The sequence below is a fragment of the Drosophila grimshawi genome, unplaced genomic scaffold (genome assembly GCF_018153295.1).
Source record: "Drosophila grimshawi isolate 15287-2541.00 unplaced genomic scaffold, ASM1815329v1 contig_1377, whole genome shotgun sequence".
Lineage (NCBI taxonomy): Eukaryota > Metazoa > Arthropoda > Insecta > Diptera > Drosophilidae > Drosophila > Drosophila grimshawi.
In genome coordinates this window covers 20,774,774-20,789,655 of record NW_025062900.1, presented here as the reverse complement: position 1 = coordinate 20,789,655, position 14,882 = coordinate 20,774,774, and the positions used below count along the sequence as shown (strand labels likewise).

The window sequence follows — 14,882 nt, the reverse complement described above, 5'->3', positions numbered from 1 at the left end:
AATTGATTAATATCAATTCAAATTTATATCATATCAAATCAAAACTTAATTAATTTTGAATGTCAACAAAGAACAGCTGTTCGTAAATGAAGATACTTATGTAGTGATGTATATGAATCATAGTTGGGTAGAAATGGGTAGAAATCGAGCAGCGAGTAAAAGTAATCGTTTTATGTTTTCGCTTAGCATGAATCTGTCTGGTTCTGCTATAGCTCTGTCAACTGCTCTTAAGAGTCAGTGAAATAGAACCAGTTAGCAGCAGTTAAATTTAAATAAAAGTTGAATATGTAATTTTTCGCTTAAGAAAGTCATCAGCTTGAAAAGTTTATCTCACTTTCTTGCCAAACCAAGTTATTCTATTCAGTTTTATATTGAATTACAATAAAAATATGTAAGAACAGTTAAAGTTGCTGTTAATAGCATTACAGCAAAATGTTAAATATGTTGCTACTCATAAAACATGTGGCTTACATAGTTTGATAAGACTATTCGTACTATTTGTGCCTTTGAAATGGAAATTGAGTTTGGTTTAGATGAAATTCCAAATTCGATCAGCATAATTAACCAGAAGCATCGCGGTGCAGAGATAACATAACACAAGCAAAGTTATAGCACGTGCACGTATCAATTAGTTGTTAGTAAGATGACGATATTTCCTCACTGTTTACGTAAATAGATGCAGCTGTAAGATGGCAGCGGCAACAACTGCAGACCACAAAGCTAATCCGCTTAAATCGTTTATTGCTGGAGGCTTTGGCGGAATTTGCAGTGTACTTACAATGCATCCATTGGACACAATTAAGGTTGGTAATAAAGAAACTCTCACATATGGAAATTCATTTACAGCTTTTTATATTTACTCTTAGGTGCGGCTGCAGACGATGCCTTTGCCAGCAGCTGGGCAGCCACCCAGATACAAAGGGATCGTAGACTGTACGGTGAAGACTTTTCGAGCTGAGGGATTGCGTGGCTTCTATCGAGGCATTTCTGCTCCCTTGGTTGGTGTAGCGCCCATTTATGCTGTAGATTTTGCTGTTTATGCGGCAGGGAAGCGACTGTTCCAAACGGATGAGCAACTGAAGCTGAATTACACACAAATTTTTATGGCCGGTCTTGGCTCTGGCATTTGCTCAGCCCTGGTTGCGGTGCCAACAGATCGCATTAAGCTGCTGCTGCAAACGCAGCCTTTAACTGGACCACCCATGTACAGTGGCATGATGGATACAGCCATAAAGCTCTACAGACAGGGTGGCATGCGCAGTCTTTTTAAAGGCACTTGCGCATGCATGCTGAGAGGTGAGTGAAGCATATTAATTACATACATTTACGTACATATATATAAATTTTTTTTTTCCCAACCATTCACTTATAATGAACTAAAACACATTTTATGGCGTATATACATTTAATTATATAATTGTTTATCCCTCAAATCGCGCTATATATTTGAATTAAATATATTTCAATTTTGCATATCTGTTACAGAGTCACCCAGTGGTGTATATTTTGTTGTCTATGAGGCCTTACAGGATTTGGCGAGACGGCGCTCTCCAGCAGGGAATATAACAGCAACTTCTACGATATTTGCTGGTGGAATGGCTGGCATTGCATTCTGGTCCCTAGCTGCGCCTTTTGATCTGCTTAAGAGTCGACTACAATCCGGTTAGTAAACTAAACTATCCATTCTTTAAAACCGAACTCGATTAATCAGCTCTCTCCATTCCAAACAGCGCCCGAGGGCACCTATAATCAGGGGATTCGCAGTGTTTTTCGGGATTTGATGGCAAGGGAGGGTCCGAAGGCGTTGTTTCGTGGAGCTTCGCCTATATTAATACGTGCTTTTCCCCAGACAGCAGCGATTTTCATTGGCGTGGAGGTGGCCAATGATTTCCTGGATTACTAGACTTCTAGACTATTAGAAGGTTGTGTGCCAATTAGAAGCTATTTTTGAAATTGTTTTTAGGTAAAATTTTATGTAATTAAATGTGAATATTTTGATACAAGTACTTTTAAATTTTCAATGGCGAACATCTATGCAAATGTTGGGTTTTAATCGCTGGGCTAAGCGACAAGCTTTCGTATTCGGGTTGTGGTATTAAGTAAAAAGCTGTTGCAGAGTATGTAATGAGGTAACGAGCCCATCTTTGGTATATAGAATTGTGTCTTGAAGAAATACTCTTTCTCTGAACACCGCTATGTGCAAGGTGTAAATTCCTTTTCACGAATAGCGCCTGTTAAGTTTAGGAAGTTCCACGAAACAAACTGGTAAAAGTTTGCTGAAAATAATAAGGATTCTTCTACCAGATCTCTTCCACATGATGCAATTAACACAGCCAATCTATTGCATCTCATTGACACCTTCACGAAGGCACCTTCTGTTGTGATACTGCGAGTACTTCACAGGGGTGCCTAAGAAAGTACTCTATAAGACATTTTCTACTCTAGGATAGAAAAATCTTTTGTACTTCTCCTAAGTAGGCCTTTCAGAGGATGTATTACGGAGAGACCAAATCATACAAGACCCCGCATCTGTCCCAATCCAATGCTTAGTGATAGCAAAATTAACTGGACTATAAAAAGCTTTAAGCCCTTTAAATCTTCAGGATTAGATTGATTATTTCCCGCTCAACTTCTCATTTAGGCAAGCAAGCTGTAAAGTGGACTCGCAGCACCCATCACAATATCTGTGCTCTCGGCAACTAAAGTAGTATTCATCCCAAAAGCTGGAAAGTCTTCCCACTGTAATCCAAATGATTTCCAACTTATAAGTTTATTGTCTTTTCTTTTAAACGCGCTAGAACGAATTATAAGTCTTCATCTCAGGAAAATCATTCATAAATCTTTATTGCCTGAATCTCAATATGCCATTTTTACACTTAAATTTTTCAGTTCCTTCAACAATATTTCTTGAAAATTGTATACCCATGATTTAACACATGTAGCTTTACAAGGAATGACAAACTATTTTTTTCTGTTATTTATTTATATTATTTCTCGTTGGGGCTTGGTGCACGCAAGCAAATATAATTTTCGGCAGCCCAAATGTGAATTAACGATTCGAGCAGTGCGCATCTCTGATGAGGCGCAGTGCGCATCACTATTGATTGTCAACAAAGAACAGCTGTTCGCCGTTACAGATATTTAATCTGTCTGTAATGTTTCTGCAATAGCTCTGTTAGTTGTTTTAAGAGTCAGAAAAATATAATCAGTTAAATTCAAGTTTAATATGTTATGTTTCACTTAAGCAAGTCAACGCTTTTCTCCACTTCTTTGAAATCTAATTCGTCACAAAATTGTTGCAAAAATATTATTCTGTGAGTTTTGAACTACATGAAACATATGTATGCAACAAGTAAATATGCTGTAGTCGAGTGATCTCGACTACATTATACCCTTTATTGCAAAATTTCCCTTTAATGCACTCGCATATTAATGCATACAGGAAATGCTTTGAATTGCTGATAGAATTGAGATCACTGTCAGAATTCATTTTCGACTATAATTTGGATGTTCCTTATTTAATCTTGATGAAATTTTGGCAGTTGATAAAAATTATTGACTTGGCTGTTGATCCTGATCAAGAATATATATACCTTATCTGGTCGGAGATGCTTCAGCCTGTTACATACAATTGTACAGAACCAATTTACCCTTTTACCAATTTTTAATGTTCAGAGTTCGGAGTAAAATAACAGCTAAAATTGCTGTTAATGCATTGCAGCAAAATGTTAAATTTGTTGCTGCTCATAAATTATGTGATTTACATAGTTTGATAAGAATATTCGTGCGATTTGTGTCTTTGAAATGGAATTTGAGTTTGCTATAGAAGAAATTCCTAATTTGGTCAGAATAAATAGGCGGCAGCAGCATCGCGGTGCAGAGATAACATAACACAAGCAGCAGGCATAGTTATTCACGAATCAATGACGATTTTCCCGCTCTGTTTACGTAAATAGTTGCAGCTGTAAGATGGCAGCGGCAACAAGAACAGACCACAAAGCCAATCCACTTAAATCGTTTATTGCTGGAGGCTTTGGTGGTATTTGTAACGTACTCACAGTATACCCATTGGACACAATCAAAGTAGGTAAATAAATACTCTGAAGTAATTCACTTACAACTTATTGTTTACACTTAGGTGCGGCTGCAGACGATGCCTTTGCCCGCAGCTGGACAGTCACCCAGATACAATGGGATTGTAGACTGTACTGTGAAGACTTTTCGAACTGAGGGATTGCGTGGCTTCTATCGAGGCATTTCTGCTCCCTTGGTTGGTGTAGCGCCCATTTATGCCGTCATCTTCGCTGTTTATGCGGTTGGCAAGCGACTGTTCCAAACAGATGAACATATAAAGCTGAATTACACACAGATATTTATGGCTGGCGTTGGCACTGGCATTTGTTCAGCACTGGTTGCCGTGCCAACAGATCGCATTAAGGTGCTGCTGCAAACACAGTCTTTGACAAGGCCACGCAAGTACAATGGCATAATGGATACAGCTATAAAACTCTACAGAGAGGGTGGCATACGTAGTCTCTACAAAGGCACCTGTGCAGGCATGCTGAGAGGTGAGTGAGGAATAATAATTACATACAAATATTTATTAATTAAATTATGTAATCTTTTACTCCTCAAACTGCACTCTATATTTTTAGATTCACCAACTGGTGTATACTTTGTTGTCTATGAGGCCTTACAGGATTTGGCGAGACGGCGCTCGCCATCAGGGAATATAACAGCAACTTCTACGATATTTGCTGGTGGAATGGCTGGCATTACATTCTGGTCCATAGCTGTGCCTTTTGATCTGCTTAAAAGTCGACTACAATCCGGTTAGTAAACTAAACTAGTATCCATTCCGAACTCAATTAATCAGCATTGTACATTGCAAACAGCGCCCGAAGGCACTTATAAACATGGGATTCGCAGTGTTTTTCGGGATTTAATGGCAACTGAGGGTCCCAAGGCGTTGTTTCGTGGAGCTTCGCCTATATTAATACGTGCTTTTCCCTCGACAGCAGCGGTTTTCATTGGTGTAGAGGTGGCCAATGATTTATTGTATTCTTAGAGTATTTTTAAAGGTTTGCGCCAATTAGATGCTATTTTTTGAAATGGATTTCTTATGTAATTAAATGCGAATGTTTTGATAAGAGTTATTTTGGCAGATGCGAACAGCTGTTCAAATGTTATTCGGTTTTAAGCAAGTTGGCAGGGCCATTTGTCAGCCTGTAATTGCGATGAAACCGGGTCGTGCTTAGATTTCGTGTTCGGGCGACTAGCAAGAAGCGATACAAATAACATATAAATATCTAGATTTATGATAATATATAAACTCGATTTATAAATATATTAAATAATATTAAAAATAACTTATTGTGTGCAACTTGCAGTTGTGATATTAAATTCGCATTCGGGTAATTATCAGTTCGTGCAGAGTTGTGTTTGTGCTCATCTCTAGCTTAAAGATTTCATTCAACAAAACAATTGACACAGCTTCGGATTTAGGTATGATTTCGGCAGACCGCATTCATTCTCATTGATAAGAAAGTAAACAAACGCATTTCAGCCAAAAAATACTCAATACGACGTGATTCTGAGTGTTCGTCGATGTTTAACCAAAAATAGACGGCAACAGATAACGGACTTTGGACCCCAATTGTGCCGGCAAATGCAGTCGCTGTGAGTTGAAATCAAGATTTCGTTGGTACGTAACACGCCTTCACAGTCGCCCGAAAATCTTTGGCATATTGTATTGATAACGCAACCCGTTCAGTTTCGCAGACAACATCACTGGCATTTGCAGGCCAATCAGTAAACGCTTCGCACTGCTGCCAGCAACAGGTTCCGCTGAGCCACTTATTCACTCGCACTCACACTAAAACTGCCGTTTGCTGTTGCCAGCGCCACGACAGCGATATTTTGGAGTTTGCTGATTATTCCTGCTGACCGTTCAGGTGAGATGCATTTGAGCAGAAGTCTCTCAGTCTCAAGTGCAGTCTGAGTCAAATCCTTCAAATGATGGCGTAACAATTGTACGCCCGCTAATCCTTATCGGGTATAGTACAATAACCAGACAGAGATTAGGCAAAGATTATGGACAGAGTGCAAATTCCAAGCAACACGATTTCGAGACATTTGATAAATAAATAAACGAGTGGGCGGCGGAAGTAAAACACAAATCTTTTAGTATCAGTAATTAAATTACAATGTAAATATAATATATGTTCGCGTGTTGGTCACGTCGTAAATAGTATTTTCATTAACATAACGAACATTGAGCTACAACGTTTTTTTTTATGAGGGCTAAAAGGGTTAAAAGGTAAATTACCAATAATGAATAGACAAAATTATCACCTCAGATTTTTAATAACAAGAGACATTAAATATAGTACATTGAAACACAAATTAATTTCTATCGATAAGTGAATCAGAGGAATAAATTATAAATATATATAATTTTGTTTACAATGTTGCTGGAGCAATTATCCAATTTTATTATAGATTTTATAATTCAATTTTGCACATATGATTTTAACTGCACGTCGACCAGGTTAATTTTGTAGCACTTTTTCACAATCGACATTTAATGATGATTTCTGAAAATATCGCTACCCGTGACACTCCCGGGATAAAATCTGAAATCTTCGTTACTTGTTGGGACGGGTAATAAAATAAAGATTCTTTTTTTTTATTTCAATTAAAGTTGCATATTTTCAAGGAAATTTGTTTTGAGTAAATCACATTTGAATCGATAGTTTTTGAAAGCTTATTAGACTGATCAGAAACATAACATAACTGAAAACGCATTCTTATATTTGGAATTGATCCTAACTTAACGATGTACAGTTTTAGCAGTCTTTCAAATTCGGCTAACATGGCAGTTAAAGTTGAAAATGTGGAAAGTGCGACCACGGAGCGCAAGGCCAATCCGGTTAAGTCGTTCATCACTGGTGGCTTTGGTGGCATTTGCAATGTGCTATCTGGACATCCGCTCGACACGATTAAGGTGAGTTCTTCCTGTTGTTGCTCACTTGTTCCCCATGATAATTTATTAATTTGACCCTTGCTTTGGTTCAGGTGCGCTTGCAAACGATGCCACGGCCACCGCCTGGGGAGCAGCCCATGTATCGCGGCACCTTCGACTGTGCCGCCAAGACGATACGCAACGAGGGCGTCCGTGGTCTCTACAAGGGCATGTCGGCTCCGTTGACGGGCGTGGCGCCCATTTTTGCCATGTGCTTTGCCGGCTATGCGCTTGGCAAGCGTTTGCAGCAGCGCGGCGAGGATGCCAAGCTCACCTATTCCCAAATCTTTGTGGCCGGCTCGTTCTCTGGCATATTCTCCACATTCATCATGGCGCCCGGTGAGCGCATCAAAGTGCTCCTCCAAACCCAGGGCACCGGCCCGGGTGGCGTTAAAAAATACAACGGTATGCTCGATTGCGCCGCCAAGCTGTACAAGGAAGGCGGTCTGCGCAGCGTATTCAAAGGCAGCTGTGCCACCATGCTCAGGGGTAAGTTAATTTATTAAATATAATTATTGAAAATTGTGGCACCAACTTAAAGCTGCGATTTATTGAGGCAGCAACGCATCTTTTTAAAGATTGATCCTCTGAGAGTTATATTGTCTAATTAGTCGGCCGATATCGATGATATTTTGTATAAATATGCAATTCATAATAACACACTTAAGATGCTGTAAGCATCAGTTTGGTCGGTCAGTTTGTTCTACTGTTGATCCAATTATTGTGTATTTGGGTCCATCGAAGCTCGATAAAAGATACAATTCGAGCTTATGCCAATGAAATGTTAATCTGACCCAGGCTAGGCTGAAAATTCTTTTGTACTCAAAATTAGATAATATATCTTTGAATTTAGATGTAATATTATACATATTTATTTGCATTTGTAAATTATGATACCCACAAGTTTTCCAATTGAATAGAATTCATTGTTTTATTCTTTTGTGTTAATGGTGCTGCAGCTGAGCCATGATCGAAATATTTAGTTGAGTTTCAGTCCAAGTGTGCTTAATGATTTATTTCAATATGTCTAATTAGGTTAGTTCGCATTAAACATTCATAATTAATTATTAATTATGTGAAACTTATGGCTAAACTATGTGCGAGTGTTGCTTGTTGCATGTTTTTCTTTTTGTTGTTGTTGTTAAATCTCATTGGACATTTCCATGATGTCGTTAGATTGTGGCAAGGATGCATCAAGCTCCTGCTGCATCTGTTCCTGTTGCTGCTGTCTCCGCAGCAAGCTCAAACGATTGCGTTGCGCTAGGCGAGCTTTATGCTTTCGTTGCCGTTTCTTTGAGTTGCTACCTTTATTGTTGCCACGCTGCTGCTGCTGTTGCTGCATCTTCAGTTGCAACTTGCGCCAATGCGGCAGGCCTCGTGTGCTGCCCGCCAAGATGAGGGGGGCGTCGCAGTAGAGCTGTCTGCGCAGCACATAGTAAACGCTGCGTCCATTGTAGTTGGCGCAACGCGGCACCAGATTCTTGTCCAGCTCGTAGCTAAAAACATGCCGGCAGAGCGCCGGCTCCCCGTTGATGTCGTGGACGCAACGCTCGACGCTCGGACCGCGCACCGCATTGGTTAGCCGGGGCAGCCAGTTGGCCATGTCGCAGCTGCATTGCCACGGATTCTGATTGAGGCGGGCAACTCGCAAACGAGGCAGCCGAAAGAAACTGGTTGGCAGGGTGCTCAGCTGATTGCCTTGCAGCTGAACCATTTCCACCTGCTGCTGATCATCGAGCAGACCGCTCGGCACATGTCTCAGATTGTTGTGCGCCAAATTGAGCTGCTCCAGGCGCTTGACTCCCAGCAGCGCATCCATCGAGAGCTCCGCAATGCCGCAGTGGCTCAAATCTAGCTCACGCAGCTGCTGCATGCCACTAAATGCATCCAGCTGTACAGACTCAATGCTGCCGCTCAGATTCAGTTGCTCCAGCGAATGTAGACCCTGTGGAAAATATGTTCAGATTTAGTACAAATTGACTTAAAAAAAACAACTTCAAACACCTCGAATTTATCACATTTATCACTTATAGAATTATTTATTTATTTCTTTTACCGATTCTAAAATTGTGAGTATTTTGCCATTTGATGCTAATAAATTTTAATTTAATTACTTGGGAATTCTTGGAAATATTTGTACTATTTTCTTTTTCCTTCTCTTGAAATGCTTATTGGTAAAATAATTTTGTACTTTGAAGAGAAAAGTTCCAAAAAAATAGTGAAAAAATAATAGCAATAATGGAAATCGATGTTTCGCATAATTGTTTTTATAGAAAACATTTGTCTTAAGAGATTTGTCATTAAAAACAAAATATGAAAAAAATTATACCACATCTGAACTGGACATTGGATAATCGACAACCATCTCAATCCCCAATAATGATTTCTGCAGAAGTTGCAAGGTGAAGGAAGAATAGGAATCTTTAAGAACATTAGTTCGGCTCCTGCCAATAAAATATTAAGTGAAGTTCCTTTCTAAAACGTTGGAATATCTATTTTAATCAAAATTGATGGCTCTAAAATATTTACTTTAGTTAAAGCCGTTAAAAGTAGTAGATAATTGCCATTTATAGTTGCCTTTTAGTTATGTTTTCAAAAAAGATATAATTTTTTACAATGAACCAAATTGGCTTCCTCACAGTCTGTCAATATCAAATGGTGATCGTTTCATATTTACTGTGATCAAATAGATCTCCAAGAATACCTTCAATTCATCAATTAATCCAATTAGCAAAGCTTATAAGCGAAACTAAAGCTGTGATTTAAACTATCTGAAACAGGCTTAAAAAACATATTGAATTCAAAGCATTTTTACCTTGAAGACACCCTGCTCCAAACTGGGCGTTGTGACATTGCTGATGCTCAGGAGGCGCAGCTTTTGCAGTGAATCAAACTGGCCATAGTTGTTATAGGTGCGCAGCTCGAGTGCCACCGACTCAGTGCCCAGGTGCAGTTCGCGTGTATTGTTCATTACCCAAAACGTGCCCGGATATATATACATGATGGGATTCTGTCTTAAATCAGCCTTCTCCAGGCGCGGCAGTGGCGGAAAACTTAGCTCACTCAACAGCTCCAAGCGGTTGTCGGCCAGATTGAGTGTCTCCAGCTCGAGAAGACCGGCCAGGCCCAAATAATACAAGCGACCGATCGCATTATGCGCCAGCGACAGACTCCTCAGATGTAGTGCCCCAGTGAAGGCGAATGGCTGAAGTTCCGCGATGTTATTGCGCTCCAGGCTGAGATGATGCAATTGGGTTAGGCCGTCAAACATTTGCCAGTGCAGCTCGCTCAGCTGACAGTTGTGGATGCGCAACACCTCCAGCTGGCCCCAGCCACAGAAGCTGGGCATGCGCGACTGCTTCAGCAGCTCCACATGCTGCTCATAGCTCACAATCTCAATGGCCGTATCCGTCTCGAATTGCAGTTTGTATCTGGGTGTCGCCTCATTGATGCCATCCAGTTCACTGGGCGGCTTGTACTCGTAATCATCGCTGGGCAACTTGGAGTGCGTCGGACGCTGCAGCCGATCGCTCGCCTGCAGAATCACCTGCTCAAAGTTGGCATGCTGCAGCAGCTCCAGCGGCTCATCGATGATCAGCATTGTGGACCCGGTGCCCCGCACCTCTAACGTGCTCAGCTGAGTGAGTGGATGCAGACTGCTCGTATTCACTGTAATCGAATATTAAGGCGTGGTTCACATTTGCTTTGCTGTGGCATTTTAAGCATCGGATTTATCCAACATTGAGTATCTTTTGATTAAGTGTGTATCGAATTTAAAGTTAAGTTCTAGTAAAAATCGGCCAATTACATATGACTTGAATAGCTTATGGAAGGGATGCATATTTGTCGATTTTTCGGCTTATCTTACTTTCAAGTTAATTTCTTTAACATAGTTTTCAAAAGTCAAATTTTAAGTCTCTATTTTTCAATATCGTTTAAAAGTCTGTTTTGATGCTAATTTTGTTAGATACTCGTAGGAGCTGTCTTCAATCTTAAAGCACGCTACAAGTGTCTAACAACATTATCATCAATCACTATCCGACTCTCCCCAAACTCCGATCCAAAATTTATAAGTCTGCAAATTATCTCCGGTCTACAAGGGCAATTTCTCTTCAACGTGCCTAAGATTACCGTTGAGTCTATCTCATATCTATTTAGAATTTTTAAACTTAAGTTTAAAGAGTATCACAAAAAATTCTTAATGAACAATTGCATTCATCTGAAAGCTTGAAGTTCGATTAAAATCTTCGACATTTTTTAAAAGTGTTATTTAAAATTGATAGTTAAAAGCTTGTTTAAAAAGCTGATATATAAAGTAATAAAAAGTATTTATGCACAATTGCTTTATTTAATACTTTATTAATTTGACTTGTGCTCACGGCACATAAAATAATAAAAATTAGTTATTTATATTGACTTTATTTACAACGAGGTTAAGACAATTCCGATATTCTTCTGTTTTGTTGGATAAATCGATTAGGTGATTATTATTAAGCGAATGTGGTAGTTTTTGCAAAGAGCGACTTCGTGTGGACTCACCCGTCAGTTGACTGGCTGAGCTGCCCGTATGTAGAAGGATCAGTGCCTGCAGATCAATGGGCAGGGCATTGAGCAGCGCCTGCGTCTCGCCCTGCTCCTGCAGCAGACAGGTGGCCAGCTTGATGTGGTTGGGCATTAGATATTCTGTATAGGAATCTGCACCCTCCTCGCTGGTCATGTGATTCACCCAGCGTGCTATGGGCAGCTCATTGAAGGGGGCATATTGGCAAACACAGCTCACGGGGCAGCTCATCACATCCAGTTCCACCTGTGGCTCCGGTTGCAGTTCCAGCTGTGGCAATGCTAACTGCAACTTGCATCGCTGTTGTGTGTGGATGTGTGTAGAGTGATTGCAACTAAATATCAAGTGTGTTAATTAAAATGATCAGATATCCACTCACTAGCAACAGCACGATCAGCACTTTTATCAGCCGTATTGGCGGTAACGATATCATTATTATTATTATTATTAATATTACTGACGCGGGCACTTTTTTTTTTTTTGCTTTTTCGAAGCAGGTACGCATTCCTCGAATTCCGTTCATACACTAAAAAGCAGTCGCATGGTTCCCATCAGACTGCCAGCGAAATCAGCATACAAATTTGAACTCCTATTGTTATTATTGTATTTAACGGAAATGAATTTCAGATTGTCACATCCTCCGATAAGCGTCCATTCAAGTATGTAGTATATATATAAGGGCGTCTGCAAGGGGACTCAAACGCTTGGTCGCCAAGAGAAAATCTGCCATAAAATACTTAACTTTAGATACTTTTTTCAAAATCTTAAAACAAACTTGTTATCATTATTTAAAATATGCACAAAACACAGCTCAACCCTCCTTGCGAAAGTCTGGTTACACCCCTGTACATATATATGTATATGTGGACATTAAATTTCTTATATACTGCAAGAGCGACAGTTTGAGAAGTTTCTCCACGGCTTATATTGAGCACAAGGTCGCATCTGTCTGATGCAAAAGTTTTATAGCAACCCGTCTTTCCCTCTCTCTCTCTCTCTGTATATATATAAAATATATGTATATATATACTGTATGATTTCGGCTTAGTAACTTCTGAGAAATGGGTAGGAATTATTAAAAAATAGTACGTTAGAGAAATAACTTAGGCACGCTTAAGATTACATAACATTATAAGTGTCAAAAATCTACCGATTGCTCCCATTCAAATTAAATGGTTTAGTAGTCTAACGTTCTTTTTAAGTGGCAATATTACAATAATACTAGTTTAACGGTATTTACAGATTAAATTGAAACACAATCAATTTAAATGAACTTTATAACAGTTTTTTTAAATTTGAGTTTAGATAAAATATAATTAAAATTTCATACAACAGTTTTATATATTTTTCGTTTATACAAGTCAAGGAAACCGATTTATTAATTTAGTTAGAGATCTCAGAGACTTTTTGATCTAGAGAATTCAAATAAGGAAAGTAAGTGGTTGTGTATCAAACGCTGATTAACTTTATTTCATTTGATCGCTGTCATCATTAACAATGGTAAATTCTGTACGAATTTACCTAGCCATAACATTGATCAACAGATCAGTTAAAAGAGGCTGAAGAGCCCATGCAGGGGCTACTGCATTCCTACTGGTTTATTTGTAAATAAAATAATTAATTTAATTACCGAATATTAAATCAACTACGCACTCTATGTAGCATGTACAAAAAATTGTAAAACCCGTTTCGGTCATTATTCAAATTATTTATCAAATCGATTACGGCGTTAACAACACAACGATCGTAAATTGTCTGCCAAACATTATATTTGTATCTTCAGTTGTTATCTGCTTTAAAAACTAGTTTAGCTCATTTAAATATTACAAGCAAATTTAAAAATAAATATTTTTTTCTCTCAATTTGTTGTTGTTTTCTTTGTTAGAATATCAAATATATTTTGATTGTTTCTTTTAAATTTATGTGAATTTTGTTTATACTTTGGTTCCACTGTAAATGGCCTATAGCCCATACATTTAACGCCCATTGTGTAAGTTATTGTGTGTGTATGTAATTATTGTATTATATAGTTCATTTGAATTTACTATATCACAGTACACAAGATATTTATGGCGCCGTTGAAGTCGCCGCTTGCTCTTAATGCAGAGATATAAACAAGTTCTCACAGTGTTCGTATCTTAATTCAAGAATATCAACAAACGAATTGGCTTGCAAGAATCGAAAATGTATTAAGAAGAGTTTTTTAAATGTGAGTAAGCTACAAAAACCACAAGTAGTTTGCTTCCTTAAAGTCGTCTGTTGTCACTTAATACATATTGTATAGTAGTATAGCATATACAGAAATATATATAACTTGAATGTTTACTAAAATGATATTTATACTATTTGCAGATCTGCCTGCCAACGGACTCTACTTCTTGGTCTACGAGTATATACAGGATGTTGCCAAGGCGCAATCGAAAACGGGTGAAATAAACACAGCCTCCACAATATTTGCAGGCGGTGCTGCTGGCATGGCCTATTGGATTCTAGGCATGCCTGCCGATGTCCTCAAAAGTCGTCTACAATCGGGTGAGTTTAATATATTTAGATACGTTCTCTTCTACATTTGACTTTAATACATTCATTCTTTGTTCAGCACCGGAGGGAACCTACAAGCACGGCGTGCGCAGCGTGTTCAAGGATCTGATTGCTAAGGATGGTCCTCTAGCTCTCTATAGGGGCGTTACGCCCATTATGATACGTGCCTTCCCAGCAAATGCGGCTTGCTTTTTCGGCATTGAGCTGGCGAATAAATTCTTTAATTTGGTAGCACCAAGTTTCTAAGGGGGAATTTTGTAAACTGTTTAAATTTGTCCGAGATAGTTAAAAGGGATTTTATTATGTTCACTTTAAAGCATAAGAGTCAGATAGTTTTGTTAAAAAATGTATGAAAATAAATGCATATTTTTCATAATCTTAATCGGCGTCTAAATTTAATTAAAACACTGTAAGTATTTTGCTTTTCAGCGTCTAAAAAACGAATAGGTTTAATGCACTTATGCATGAACCAATGAGGTTAAAGTAAGGAACAAAAGTTTGCCAATCTTAATTATCACCAATACATCAAAAGCTCAAAACAAAGATCAAATAAAACGAGGAACTGTTGCATGTTTTTAATTTTATTTATTTATTTATTTAATACCGATAATTTTCAATCGACACAGAAAAATCACAAATTTAAAAATATTATTGGTCTAACCTTTTTTGTCTGGATTATGGAAACCGCAGAAAACCTCTAATCAGATCATAAATAAAAAGTATTTAATATGAATTTAATTGCTTAGAATATTTAAA

At 38.5% G+C, this 14,882-nt stretch overlaps 4 protein-coding genes across 5 annotated transcripts; 3 read left to right on the top strand and 1 right to left on the bottom strand.

Annotated features, from left to right (window-relative positions):
- Nucleotides 1–496: 496 nt before the first annotated feature.
- LOC6566503 (mitochondrial magnesium exporter 1) lies at nucleotides 497–2,003 on the top strand. Its single transcript, XM_001993056.3, has 4 exons — nucleotides 497–803; nucleotides 867–1,296; nucleotides 1,486–1,662; nucleotides 1,731–2,003. Exons 1-4 carry the CDS (start codon nucleotides 690–692, stop codon nucleotides 1,901–1,903), a joined length of 894 nt encoding a protein of 297 aa, XP_001993092.2. The 5' UTR covers nucleotides 497–689; the 3' UTR covers nucleotides 1,904–2,003.
- Nucleotides 2,004–3,741: 1,738 nt separating this feature from the next.
- On the top strand, nucleotides 3,742–5,150 carry LOC6566502 (mitochondrial magnesium exporter 1). Its single transcript, XM_001993055.2, has 4 exons — nucleotides 3,742–4,083; nucleotides 4,139–4,568; nucleotides 4,656–4,832; nucleotides 4,896–5,150. Exons 1-4 carry the CDS (start codon nucleotides 3,970–3,972, stop codon nucleotides 5,066–5,068), a joined length of 894 nt encoding a protein of 297 aa, XP_001993091.1. The 5' UTR covers nucleotides 3,742–3,969; the 3' UTR covers nucleotides 5,069–5,150.
- A 95-nt stretch (nucleotides 5,151–5,245) lies between these two features.
- Nucleotides 5,246–14,508, top strand: LOC6566500 (congested-like trachea protein). 2 transcript variants are annotated; one of them, XM_032739166.1, is made up of 7 exons: nucleotides 5,246–5,505; nucleotides 5,567–5,704; nucleotides 5,774–5,954; nucleotides 6,847–7,006; nucleotides 7,078–7,513; nucleotides 13,938–14,117; nucleotides 14,185–14,508. In XM_032739166.1, the coding sequence occupies exons 4-7, from the start codon at nucleotides 6,875–6,877 to the stop codon at nucleotides 14,370–14,372; spliced, it is 936 nt and encodes a 311-aa protein (XP_032595057.1). In that variant the 5' UTR covers nucleotides 5,246–5,505; nucleotides 5,567–5,704; nucleotides 5,774–5,954; nucleotides 6,847–6,874; the 3' UTR covers nucleotides 14,373–14,508. The 2 variants fall into 2 exon arrangements, with proteins under 2 accessions (XP_032595057.1, XP_032595058.1); XM_032739167.1 differs by lacking the exon at nucleotides 5,246–5,505 and having other exon boundaries at nucleotides 5,557–5,704; nucleotides 5,782–5,954.
- Nucleotides 8,019–12,107, bottom strand: LOC6566501. Its single transcript, XM_001993054.2, has 4 exons — nucleotides 11,965–12,107; nucleotides 11,564–11,885; nucleotides 9,840–10,693; nucleotides 8,019–8,969 (listed from the first exon to the last, which is right to left on the bottom strand). Exons 1-4 carry the CDS (start codon nucleotides 12,088–12,090, stop codon nucleotides 8,166–8,168), a joined length of 2,106 nt encoding a protein of 701 aa, XP_001993090.2. The 5' UTR covers nucleotides 12,091–12,107; the 3' UTR covers nucleotides 8,019–8,165.
- Nucleotides 14,509–14,882: the final 374 nt, after the last annotated feature.